The sequence below is a fragment of the Excalfactoria chinensis genome, chromosome 15 (assembly GCF_039878825.1).
Source record: "Excalfactoria chinensis isolate bCotChi1 chromosome 15, bCotChi1.hap2, whole genome shotgun sequence".
In the NCBI taxonomy this organism is placed as follows: Eukaryota; Metazoa; Chordata; class Aves; order Galliformes; family Phasianidae; genus Excalfactoria; species Excalfactoria chinensis.
Window position 1 is genome coordinate 3539812 of NC_092839.1, and position 12160 is coordinate 3551971.

Genomic DNA, 12160 nt, shown 5'->3' on the forward strand with positions numbered 1-12160 from the left:
AGTGGCAGCAAAAGTAAGCTGCCAGCCAGCACAGAACAAGGGGGGGTTGAGAGATGCACTATGAATTGAGCTACACGTTGTGTGTAAGAGGCCTATGGGTGCTGGAACATGGGAAAAACAGACACAAAGCCCTGGCTTGGATTTCTCACATGAGTTATAATGTATAAGAGGAACTGCTTCGCTATTACGCTGCCATGAAAAGGCTCCACTCGCTGATGACCTATAAATAGCACTTAACTGGAGGCCAAGAAATGAGAGGAAGAAATGCTGGTTGTGCAGAAAGCAAGCCTGCCAAGAACAGCTGCCAAGCTGGGAGTGGATCTATAGCAGCTGCTGAGGGCAGGGAACCCCCCACAGCAGCAGCAAGTCAGGGTCCTGCCTGCAAAGCCTGCACCCACACTGCACAATGCTGGGCACCATGAGCACTGAGATGAGGAACACTGGGGCAGCAGCTGCCTTTTGTCAGGAGAACTTTGGGGACATGATACCACATGCACCAAATGGGAAGGCAGTGAGCACCCCACAGTGACTGCTGCGAAAACAGAGAGTCGTTAAAGGCAATTAATCAGAGCACAAGGATGTTCTGAATGCCATTTCGCAACCACCTTATCACACAGGCATATGGCATGTCTGTGCCACTGCAGGAGTGTGGGTAAGCTGGGGATGTACCTCACCTGCTGTTAGGGCTGGATGAACAGATGCAAAGTGCCACTGGTTAGAAGTTCAACATCCTGCTCAAAGTTAGTGAGCAGATGGGGGTGTTCTGCTGTTGCATGCCCTCAGATCCAACCACACTGATACACTGGGACCAGTGCACACACAATGGAACAAATCCAGCTTGCTTGGCATAAAACTGAAGCTGTTACTGGACAAAGATGAAACAGACTCCAGATGCCGATGTCCAGTGAGCACAGAGAGGAGGGTGTTTGTAAAGCAAAGTCATTCCACTTGCAGTCATTGCACCTCACAGCACATAGGTTTTGCACATTATTTATAACTAAGCAGTTCTGACCTTCCCACAGTTCATTAAGTCACCAGAAAGGCTTCAAAGCACACATGTTGCTACGGCACCTTCACTGCCACCTGAGAAGATGCACACGATCCTCACTGCAGCCCCTGCAGCATTACCCCCAACACACAAACACTCCTGCAGCTCCCACCCCCACTTTGCTGCACCGATGGACAAAAAACTATCAGGTTTGTATCAAACAGGAGAATTCCATGTATTCGATTTTCACAATCAAGGCACAGTTTAAGAGAACATTTTACAACCCGACTGCTCTTGGCAATCTACCTCCTTCCCATCTCTCCTGCCACCCGTCTCTCCCCTTGCTCCCCCCCGCCGCCTTCTGGAAGCAGTGAACACGCACGGAGCCGTGCCCAGCTCAAATCCCGTACCTGCAGGAGCAGCGCGTCGGCTGCATCGGCTGCAGCACCACCTGTGGCCGTGGGATGCGGGTCCTGGCAAACCCAGAGCCCCTCTTGCCGAGCTTGTCCATGTTCGGAGGGAAGGGGAGAGGCGGTCAGCCCATCCGCACCGCGCCAAGCGCTGCTGTCGAGCCAAGGAGCCCGCAACCAACTGCCAAGGGCTGCTCCTCGTCACCGGGCAGGTGTGCAGCTGATTGGGTACCGGCACACGTCCTCTCCTCCCTCCCCGGGATGGTGCAGGAGTCACCGTAAATACACCTGGGACTTCAAGGCAGCCCCGCCAGGGCTGAGCTCCCTGCCTGGAACGCAGCTGAAGGACGAGGCACAAGGCCAGCATCCAGCACTCAGCACGACCGGAGAATAGCAAGGAGCTATTCCAAGCCTGCGCTAAAGCTTGTTCAGTAATCACGGAGTCTCAGCCCTGTGAAAAAGTAACTCCCACCGGCAGTGCTGGGGAGGAGGAGTTGGTGTATTTGCTCCTCAAAACATTACTTCTCTGAAGACTGGAGAACAACCACATATCTGGCAGGGAATGGGGAGGGAGGGAGCAACACAACACAAAACACACTGAGCAACAACAACCACAAAAAAGAGCACTTATTAAAAAAAGCAAATCCCGCATACCCTGCCATCGTTTGGCACTGAGTAAGACACAGGTTTATGGAAGTCACTGGTGTTGAAAGAGCAGCATAAACCCATGACACCTACAGAAAGCATTCTGCGAGATCCAGATCCTTCCTTAGCACCTCACCAACAAGCAGTATGTGAGTAAGCAAAGGGTTAAAACAAGCACACGCCCCATCTCTCTGCTGTACCTAATAGGTCTTATCCTCTCTCTACTATTCCCATACTCCCCACCAAGCCTCTCACAGTGTTCCTGTAACTTCCCTTTTCCTTTAACATTTATTCTTCTCCATCCTAAAGTCGAAGTTACAAATAAGTTATTTGTTTAAAGTTTCCATAATGAAGACATGCAAAGTTTCTTTGGCACAGGTAATAACTGCACTAGTTTCCAATGCTCTGGTAAGACTGGATCTATGGGTCAGCCTGCTTTGCTTGCGATGGCTTAAAAGGGCAGCAGCAGCTATTTTGGAGACAATCCCTCATGAAAGCATGCAAAGAAGCAATCTCAGTTTCTTCCTACCCATTAATACAGCCCTTCTCCCAGCCGCTGCATTAGCCTAGCCACTGGAACCCCACCTTGCAAGCATGCACCCTATTTGTCCCACATGTAACACAACCCAACTGACCAAATTCCCATCAGATCCACTCCCATCCCCTCAGACAGGCTTGTTTTAGGGGAGGATTACCCCAGACAGCTGAGCTACTCCAGCAGTTCCACAGTGCTTGCAATTACATTCTGCCATACATTCCTAATGAGTATCACCAGGGATCAGATTCGCAGCCTGGGTTATCCATGTAGCTTCCCTACATATGCCCCAAGACAAGATAAAGAACCAAATATGTCAGCCTGGAAGAGTCTCAGCTTGTGAAATCCACACTTAGAAAGAAAGACCATCCACGAGCTTTTACAGTAGCACTGCTTTATACATAGGCAGCAGGTTATAAGAACGCATCCAACACTAGAGACCTTACTAACATGCTAAAAGCCTTCAAACCTGTTCTCATGCTTTCAGTCAACTACACAAGACAAGAGTTGCTGTAGAGCTACACCTGGCCAAAGCATAAGGCACTGTATACACATTAAAACAGATATATTCTGTTGGACATTGTTTCCTGAGTAAAGAAAAGTGCTTGGACAATGTTCTTCAATGTACAGTTTAACTTTCACATTTATTTCCCTCTGTAGAGTTGGGAGTTGGAGAGGATAATCGTCAGGGGTCCCTCCCATCTCAGATAATCCACAGTTCCACATGACCCCACAGATGGCCCAGCTTCTACAAGCCAAGAGATCAAACGGCAGCAAAGCCAGAAACATTTGTTAGCACGTTTGACTCCAGAAGACTTCAAACCAAGCACACCTTGTCCTAAAACAAGCAGCCGTGTTTCAGGTTGTTCCTTCTTGCTTACACAAAAGCTGCCAGGTCTGGAAGTTGATGGGCACAACACCATATTTCCTTTGCTAACTCCAGTCAGCTGCTTTGATTCTTTGCTAGATTTTCAGACAGACTGAAACAGTCACAGGTATGAGCTAGCTGCATTGTCACAGGATCATAAAGCAATAATTCAGCCAGACTTATTGCAAGGCAAGGCAGAAATTAAAGGATTCAAAATGAAAACAGAATTCTTTAGCAGTACATTTAATTACTCATAAAAAGCAGTAAGCAAGCATTACAGAAAATGTAAGGCCTAATTGGATAATGAGGTGCATGCAACAGCAGTTCTCCACTGGGAGCCTTGTGCACATTCACTCCAGTCTGGTTATTCATGGCATTTCAAAGGAATAATCATCAAGTTTATTTCCCAGTTTGAGAGGACAGGAACTGAACAGAGACACAGTGAGTGTCTGAGGATGGACTCAGTCGGGATAAATATCCCAACTCTGGCTTTGAGCTTCAGTTCACCAGGAGAGACCTCCTGATGTCATCAGAGATGAGCCAGGCCAACTGGGACGAGATCGTCTTACTCAAATATGGAGACAAAGAGGCACATCTGCACTCCCAGCACTCGCTTTGTTCAGATGAATCATTGGTACCAACCCAGCACTGCCGACGTCACGGCTTTAGTGCATGAGTTATTTCTGAAGGTATCTATAGATCCTGCCAAACCAACGTGCCTTGACTTGCTCAGGAAGCCTGATTTATTTATTTTATTTCAGGACCAAAAAGGAGAGGGTAAAATAACCCCCACATTTTCAGACAGTGAGGAATTTCAGCTGGGCAAAACATGTCACGTTTGGAGACCCAAAGGCTCCAGGTCCTTCTGCCATCCCAGCACGGTGCACCATTCTGCGCACCAGCACACAGCCCCAGCAGAGCTCAGTGGCATCCAACCCAGTGGGCTGGATGGAGCACAGTGGTCAGACCCTGCATTCAGCACCTTGAGGCAGCATTTCATTTGCCAGGCATCCTCAAGGTGATCTGTTAGCAAGAAAATCAAATGCGAGAGAAAGGCTCTGCAATCTGAAGAAGAGTGCAGAACCTTAATGTAGCTCAAACCCCTTTCATCCAATGCTTTTTATCCTCTAGAAAAATTCATTTTTAAGGAGTACTGAATATTAGGAAAGCTCAAAAGTAATTTGAACCCGCTCTACTCCATCATAGACCAAGAAAATACTCGAACAGCATTACCTACTTATCACGTGGAGCCATTAAGATTAACAGATTACAGTTTCTGAAGTCGCCAAGGCAGCGAGATTACCCAGGTCCCAGCTTGCTCCCAGCCTGCCATGGAGGCAGCACCCAGGCCATGGCCTGGGGCACAGCACAGTGAAACAGGCACATGGGCTTTCTGCTCTGCAAGACCCAACTGGCACCTCCTGGTTCAACAGCCAGCAAGAAGCAGCAGCTCTCAGGTGCTTCAATGCAAGATTCAATCTGTCATGCTACTGGGAAAGAAACCCAGCTCCCCTAGGTGCACCTGAACCAATCCAGCAAGGATGGAGGTAAAGCACCATGTACAGCATCACCCATTGACCCTCCCTGCTCTGCAGAGTGAGGATGACTCAGACCCAGCAGCACACAGGTCAGACCCTGCTTAAAACAAAACACGAGAGCCACGAGTTCTGTGTCAGAGCACATAATCTGCTTTACAGCACCGAGGAGCTGTAGCAGAGGATTAGGATGTTGGGTGGTGGGCAAGCAGCACAAACAGATGAATCCTAAGCAGAGATTGCAGGCATGGAAATGGTTTTTAGTCTCACGTTAAAAAAATAAGAATCCCAAAGGAGAAAAAACATGTTTTGTTGCACAATAATTCAGTTGTGAGAAACTGAAACACTGAAGCCTTAAAAAAAAATAAGACTCACTGAAAACACCAAAACCCAAATGATTATTTGCATGCAGTTTACTGCCTTGCCCTAAGGCTTATGGCCACTGGACAAAGGCAAAAGGCAAACAGAAGGCAGTGCCCTGCTGTCTGCTTGGTGCTGCCATGGCTTGGGGGAGTGATGGAAGAGGAAAAGATCCAGTGCTGTTTATGCACACATATATTTAGATCAGTGAACTGCAAAGCGGTTTAAACCTAATTACTACTGTAAATGTAATTTAAACCACACAAAACCTTTCCACTGCTCAAGGAAGAGCTGTGACAATGGAAGGAAGTGCTAAGACACAGCAGCTATTCTTAATACAAAAAACACTTACTCTGATGAATAACCAAGACCTACTTACCGACATAAACTGAACATCTTTCTGCCTTCTGGGCATTTTCAACTGGATAAAATTAGAAACCACAGCGGATTTCTGAGGATGCCCTTGTTTATCTCCCTGTTCAAACACACTTGAACACTTGCTGCGTGCCAGGCCTTGCAAAAACCACGTCTTTCTTGCTGGATGCTGAAGGCAGAAAAGTGACAGGCTGTACAGGTCCAGGACTAATGACCACCTGGCTGCTTGTTCACTTCCTCTGAACACAAGGGCCTGCAGTCACTGCAACCAGCTGACAGAGTGCCACGCACCACCCTTAGGGTGTGATGGAGGGAGGCAGAAGGGACAGAGGATCAGCAGTGACCTCGCTGGCTGCAATGAGTCACCACAGCAAACCGCAGCCCAGCTGGGTCAGCCCAGCTCTCAGGGACTGGATTCCCACGGCAGAGCTCACCCAGCACAGCCATCATCTCTAGCAGAGGCTGCACTGTGAGCACGTTGCACCTCCTTGATTTTCAGAGAAAAAGAAGAGGGAAGAGCTCAAATTCCAAAGCGCCCATCCCTACCTGTTTCACAAACCTCATTTTCATTTCTGAAAGTTGGATTTCCCTTTCCCCTTGGGTAAATGGATGGGGCAACAGCTACAAATAGTTCATTTCTGATGCTCCTCCTATCTGCAGCTGCTGCCCCAGTTCCCAGCTCAGAGGTGTGATGCACTGGGCTGTCACCCTGTTTATTTCCTCACCAAAATCACAGGCAGTGGGATGGGCTCCATGGGCTGAGCTCACCATGAGTCAGAGTGTTTTTGGGCATCCCGTAGGAGTTACTGCCCAAAAAATGCCAAGCATCCACTCTCTTAGAAAAGAAGTCATGCACGTGGCTCCATGATCAGTGCAAATGCTTTAGAACTACCAAGGTTATGAGACAGCTGAACGGCAGCTACTGATAGCTTGGCTCAGATAAGCAGGAGTTTCAGCAAGGACAGTAAGACAATGGGAGAAATAAGGCAGGAGAGATCCAATCATAGCTACACAGCTACGTTAGATTAGAAGCACAATTCTACAGGTCCAAGCCTGGACAAAATACAAATGAAGTTTACTAAGTTATGTATTTTTTTGTGTGTGATTTTGTGGGCTCCTTACTTTTTTGAGGGGGTGAAAGAATGTAGAGTCTAGTGTTTTAAATGCATTACATATGCTCAGATGTTTTATATATCTGTTTATATATAGCTGAAACTACCTCATATATACTACACAGGAATCCATCCTGTCTTACTGAAATTTGTTTTGTTGGATGATTTTAACAAAAACTAAATCCACTTACTGAGGTATTCCAGACTGTTTCAAGATCTAGAGAAAAACAGCCCCCACAGAGGGTCTTCCACTGGAAGGATACAGAAACACTAAGCATTTCTGTTGGGAATTAAACGCCCCTTTGCTCATTTGTGGGTCTCCTTCCAATGAGCAAATGATGCTGTCAGGTTTCTGCCTCCTGAGGTGCAGTGGGGTTCGAACCTGCACCAGCCTGAGCCATCCATCTCCTCCCCATTGGTTTGAGAACCTCTCCCAGTGCAGAGACATAAGAGCCGGTCCCTGCATTTGCAGAACAAGCGACTGCCAGTCCCACCAAGGGCAGTGTGAACACAGCAATGCAGCTCTTTCAAAGGGAGCAGCATTTTTACTGATCCCTCTTACTCAGTTACCTCCAAAATAAGATTTAATACAGCCCAGGAGCAGATGTTTTTAATTGGTAGACAATAGTAAGGGCCAATTACTCTACTCATAAGCAACAGTCGTGTTTGTACTTAGGAGTGCCATCATCATTTATCCTAACAGGCTTCTGTTCTACTTTGTCATCCCTTCAACAGGTCCCTAGGAGAAACTCCAACTTTTCCACGTGGAGAGATCAGAAGCATCCCATGATTTATATTTATGGGCATCCTTCTCGTTCATCCTCTAGAAGAGAGATGGGACAAAAACAGAACTGGCATGCTTCTTTAGGAGAGCACGAGTTAAAAATAATGGCAGCTGTCACCATTTGTGCAGCACCAGAGTCTCGCTCTGCAGTCAGCACGGAGCTTGTCTGTACTAGTTTCTTCTATAAACGATGCAACAGCTGGAGCAGAACTTGTTGGGAACGCTGAAACTGATTTCACAACGCAGCCAGCAGCTCTTTCAGAACTATCAGTAGTCAAGGCTTCATTAGCTCATTAGGGTGGATTTGTTTTTCCAAAATATTCATGACCAAATTTAATTACATGAGTCTTCATGAAAACCATAAGGCTGCAGACATGATCCGGGACTTTAGAGTCAGTGAGGGGAACAGAAGAGCTTGCTGCAGACCTTAGCAGACAGCTTTGCAATGCAAGATTTGGGCAGGTTCATCGCACACTGACCATCCTGAACACTGACCATCTTTTCTTTTCCATCTGCTTTTTTGGCGGGGTGGTGGAGTTGCTCTTTATGTGAGAGAGCAGCTAGAATGTATTGAACTCCACCTGGGGGAGAGTGATGTAGCAGTCGAGAGCTTGTGGGTGAGAATCAAGGGCCAGGCTGGTAAGGGGGACACTGTAGTGGGTGTGTACTACAGGCCTCCTGATCAGGAAGAGGAGGTTGATGAGGCCTTCCGTAGCCAACTGGAAGTAGCATCACGCTCCCGGGCGTTGGTACTTTTGGGGGATTTCAATTATCCAGATATTTGCTGGACGACCAATATGGCCAAGCATGCGCGGTCCAGACAATTCTTGCAGTGTATTGAAGATAACTTTCTAATGCAGATGGTCGAGGTACCGACGCGGGGCGGGGTGCTGCTGGACCTTATTCTCACCAACAAGGAAGGACTCGTTAAGGAAGTAAAAGTCGGGGGTAACTTGGGTTGTAGCGACCATGAGATGGTGGAGTTCGAGATCCTGAGCGGAGGAAGCAAAACAAAAAGTAGGATTGCTACCCTGGACTTCAGGAGAGCCAACTTTGATCTCCTCCGGGACTTACTTGGGGCCATCCCGTGGGCCAGGGTGCTAGAAGGCAAGGGGGCCTGTGAGAGCTGGCTAGCATTCAAACGGCTCCTCTTCCAGGCTCAGGATCGGTGCGTCCCTGTAACTAAGAAGTCAGGAAAAGGTGCCAGGAGACCTGCGTGGATGAGTAAGGAACTCATGTGCAAGCTCCGCAGAAAGAAGAAAGTACACGATATGTGGAAAAAGGGTCTGGCCACTTGGGAACAATATAAGAATGTAGTCAGGGACTGCCGAGATGCGACCAGGAAGGCTAAAGCCCACCTGGAGCTGAATCTAGCTAAGGAGATAAAGGATAATAAAAAAGGGTTTTTTAAGTACATTAACAGCAAAAGGAAGGCTAGGGAGAATGTGGGCCCCATACTAAGTGAGGGGGGTGTTCTGGTAACGGGGGATGCTGAGAAGGCGGAAATACTGAACGCCTTCTTTGCCTCTGTCTTTAGTGAAAGGGCTCTCCCCCAGGAATCCCAGTCCCCGGTGGTTGATGAGAGAATCTGGGGAATGGGAGATTTCCCTTTAGTCAGGGAAGAGGTGGTCCGTGAGTGCTTAGGAAACATTAATGTCCATAAATCCATGGGACCTGATGGGGTGCACCCGCGGGTGCTGAGAGAGCTGGCGGAGGTTATTGCTAAGCCGCTCTCTGTAATTTTTCAAAGGTCTTGGAGAACTGGGGAGGTGCCTGAAGACTGGAGGATGGCCAATGTCACCCCAGTCTTCAAAAAGGGCAAGAAGGATGACCCGGGTAATTATAGGCCAGTCAGCCTCACCTCTGTCCCAGGGAAGGTGATGGAACAGCTTGTGCTGGATGCCATCTCCAGACAACTGGGAGAAAAGGAGGTTATCAGGAGTACTCAGCATGGGTTCACCAAGGGGAGGTCGTGCTCGACCAACCTGGTGGCCTTTTATGAAGATGTCACTAGCTGGGTGGACAGGGGGAGAGCGGTAGATGTAGTCTACCTTGATTTCAGTAAGGCTTTTGATACGGTCCCCCATGACATCCTTATAACAAAGCTGAGGAAGTATGGGATAGATGAGTGGACGGTGAAGTGGATCGAGAATTGGCTGACTGGCAGAGTGCAGAGGGTTGTCGTTGGCGGTGCGGTGTCTGGCTGGAGGCCTGTGACTAGTGGTGTCCCCCAGGGGTCTGTGCTGGGTCCAGTCTTGTTCAACATCTTCATCAACGACCTTGATGAGGGGATAGTGGCCACCCTCAGCAAGTTTGCTGATGACACGAAGCTGGGAGGATTGGCTGACACGCCTGAAGGCTGTGCGGCCATTCAGAGAGACCTGGACAGGCTGGAGAGCTGGGCAGTAAGAAACCGGATGAGGTTTAACATAAGCAAGTGTAGAGTCTTGCATCTCGGTAGAAATAATTGCATACACCAGTACAGGTTGGGGGAAGACCTGCTGGAGAGGAGCTCTGCTGAGAGGGACCTGGGCGTCCTGGTGGACGACAGGTTGGCCATGAGCCAGCAGTGTGCCCTTGTAGCCAAAAAGGCCAATGGCATACTGGGGTGCATTAAAAAGAGCATGGCCAGCAGGTCGAGGGAGGTGATCCTCCCCCTCTTCTCTGCCCTGGTGAGGCCTCATCTGGAATACTGTGTCCAGTTCTGGGCTCCCCAGTACAAAAAAGACAGGGATCTCTTGGAAAGAGTCCAGCGGAGGGCCACAAAGATGGTGAAGGGCCTGGACCATCTCCCCTACGAGGAGAGACTTAGGGAACTGGGTCTGTTTAGCCTTGAGAAAAGAAGGCTGAGAGGGGACTTGATCCAGGTTTATAAATACCTGAGGTGTGGGAGCTATAGTGGCGAGGCTGGTCTCTTTTCAGTAGTGCGTGGGGACAGGACTAGGGGCAACGGGCTGAAACTCCAGCATAGGAAGTTCCGCACGAATGTGCGCAAGAACTTCTTTACAGTGAGGGTGACGGAGCACTGGAACAGGCTGCCCAGGGAGGTGGTGGAGTCTCCTTCTCTGGAGATATTCAAGACCCGCCTGGACGCCTACCTGTGCGACGTGGTGTAGGGAGCCTGCTTTGGCAGGGGGGTTGGACTCGATGATCTCTGGAGGTCCCTTCCAACCCCTATAATTCTGTGATTCTGTGATTCTGTGATCCTGAAGGTCAGCGGGAGACCACAACAGTGCCTACAAGCTAACCCTGCAGGGCTGAAAAGATCAGAGCACTTGTATCAGCATCAAATGCTGGTGCGAGATAGATTCTCATTCTTCAGTTTACACCCCATGTACAAGTTCAGAGAAGTGCTATTTCAGAGGCAAAAAGCCAACAACCTTAAACCATCCACTGAATAAGCACGGTCAGTTCCAACAAATCAAAGGATCACACATTCAGTCTGGACCAGCAGTTGAGATGAAAACTAAAAACATAAAGGTAAATCTAAAGATGTGCACACAAGCAGATAAACTGAATGCAATGGACTGTTATAACCAAACTCACACTCTAAACTACGTATTAGAACCGGGTTGGTCTAAAACACCCAACTTTTGTACAACAGGCATTCTCTGACAGAGGCATCGTTTGACTGTTGCTGCTCCCCCAGTTCAGGTTGCAGCCCCACACATGGTGCACAGCCACCACAGCTGTACCTGACCAGTGCTGGAGCTGCAACACCAGCCTAAAACAGATGCTCAGCACAATGAGATGAGGCACAGCGGCCTTGCAGCTGTGCAGAAACAATGGATGGGCACTTTCTGACATCACAGAAACTCTCAGAATTATCTGGAACAGCTCAGAGGAATGATAGAGCCCCAGCTTCCACACTGGAAGGTATAAATTTTACATCAGCTTACTCCAAAAGCCTTTCAAGCAGACTCAGAACTAATCCAGAAGCATCCTCATGGCTGAGGCTCTCCAGACACCCACCATGATGCAGGGGCACGGCATCACAACAGAGGAGCAAGGATGATCTCCCACCATCAGCTAGGAAACCAATTGTTCATGAGCACACAAGTTAATGATTTTGTGAATTAATGAAACAATGAATGAGAAAATTAACCAGTCTATTGAAAGGGGACTGAGTCCTTGTTTGATTTTTGCCCAAAGAGCTTATGACATGGAAGTTTGATTTGTATGGCACATTGCCCTGTATAGGAGAGGTCTAAGCAAACCATGATACTTGGCTCAGTATTAATATCAGAAATATTATAGGGTTAAATGACATTCATAGACTCACAGCTTGCAATCAAGTGGCAGCTTTTCAACCTTCACAGACTAGCATCTCTTTGCCATCTGCTTTTACACAATGTAAGACAAAATTGCACAGACCTCACTAACAGAAAACCCTTAAACAAGAAATTCTCCTTGGCTCTACTTCTTCATTTGCATCCTGGTTCAAATGTTTTCCTAGCTGATACATCATTCCACCACGTCCTGGTGTTTAAAAAAGCCCCGAGTTCTCCCAAGTGAACTTACAGCTCTGTGCTTGCTCCAAGCTCTTCC

The 12160-nt window shown here is 48.2% G+C and overlaps 1 protein-coding gene across 4 annotated transcripts in view; it reads right to left on the bottom strand.

The window, feature by feature from the left end:
- ARHGAP40 (Rho GTPase activating protein 40) overlaps positions 1 to 12160 on the bottom strand; it is a 43357-nt gene that overhangs the window by 25485 nt on the left and 5712 nt on the right. For 2 of the 4 annotated variants that reach the window (XM_072350581.1, XM_072350580.1), the window contains exon 1: positions 1399 to 1593. The exons of the other annotated variants lie outside the window; for them this stretch is intronic. In XM_072350581.1, coding sequence (XP_072206682.1) covers positions 1399 to 1499 — 101 coding nt within the window. In that variant the 5' untranslated portion in view covers positions 1500 to 1593. Of the gene's footprint in view, positions 1 to 1398; positions 1594 to 12160 lie in introns of those variants that run through there. 4 annotated transcript variants of the gene reach the window in all.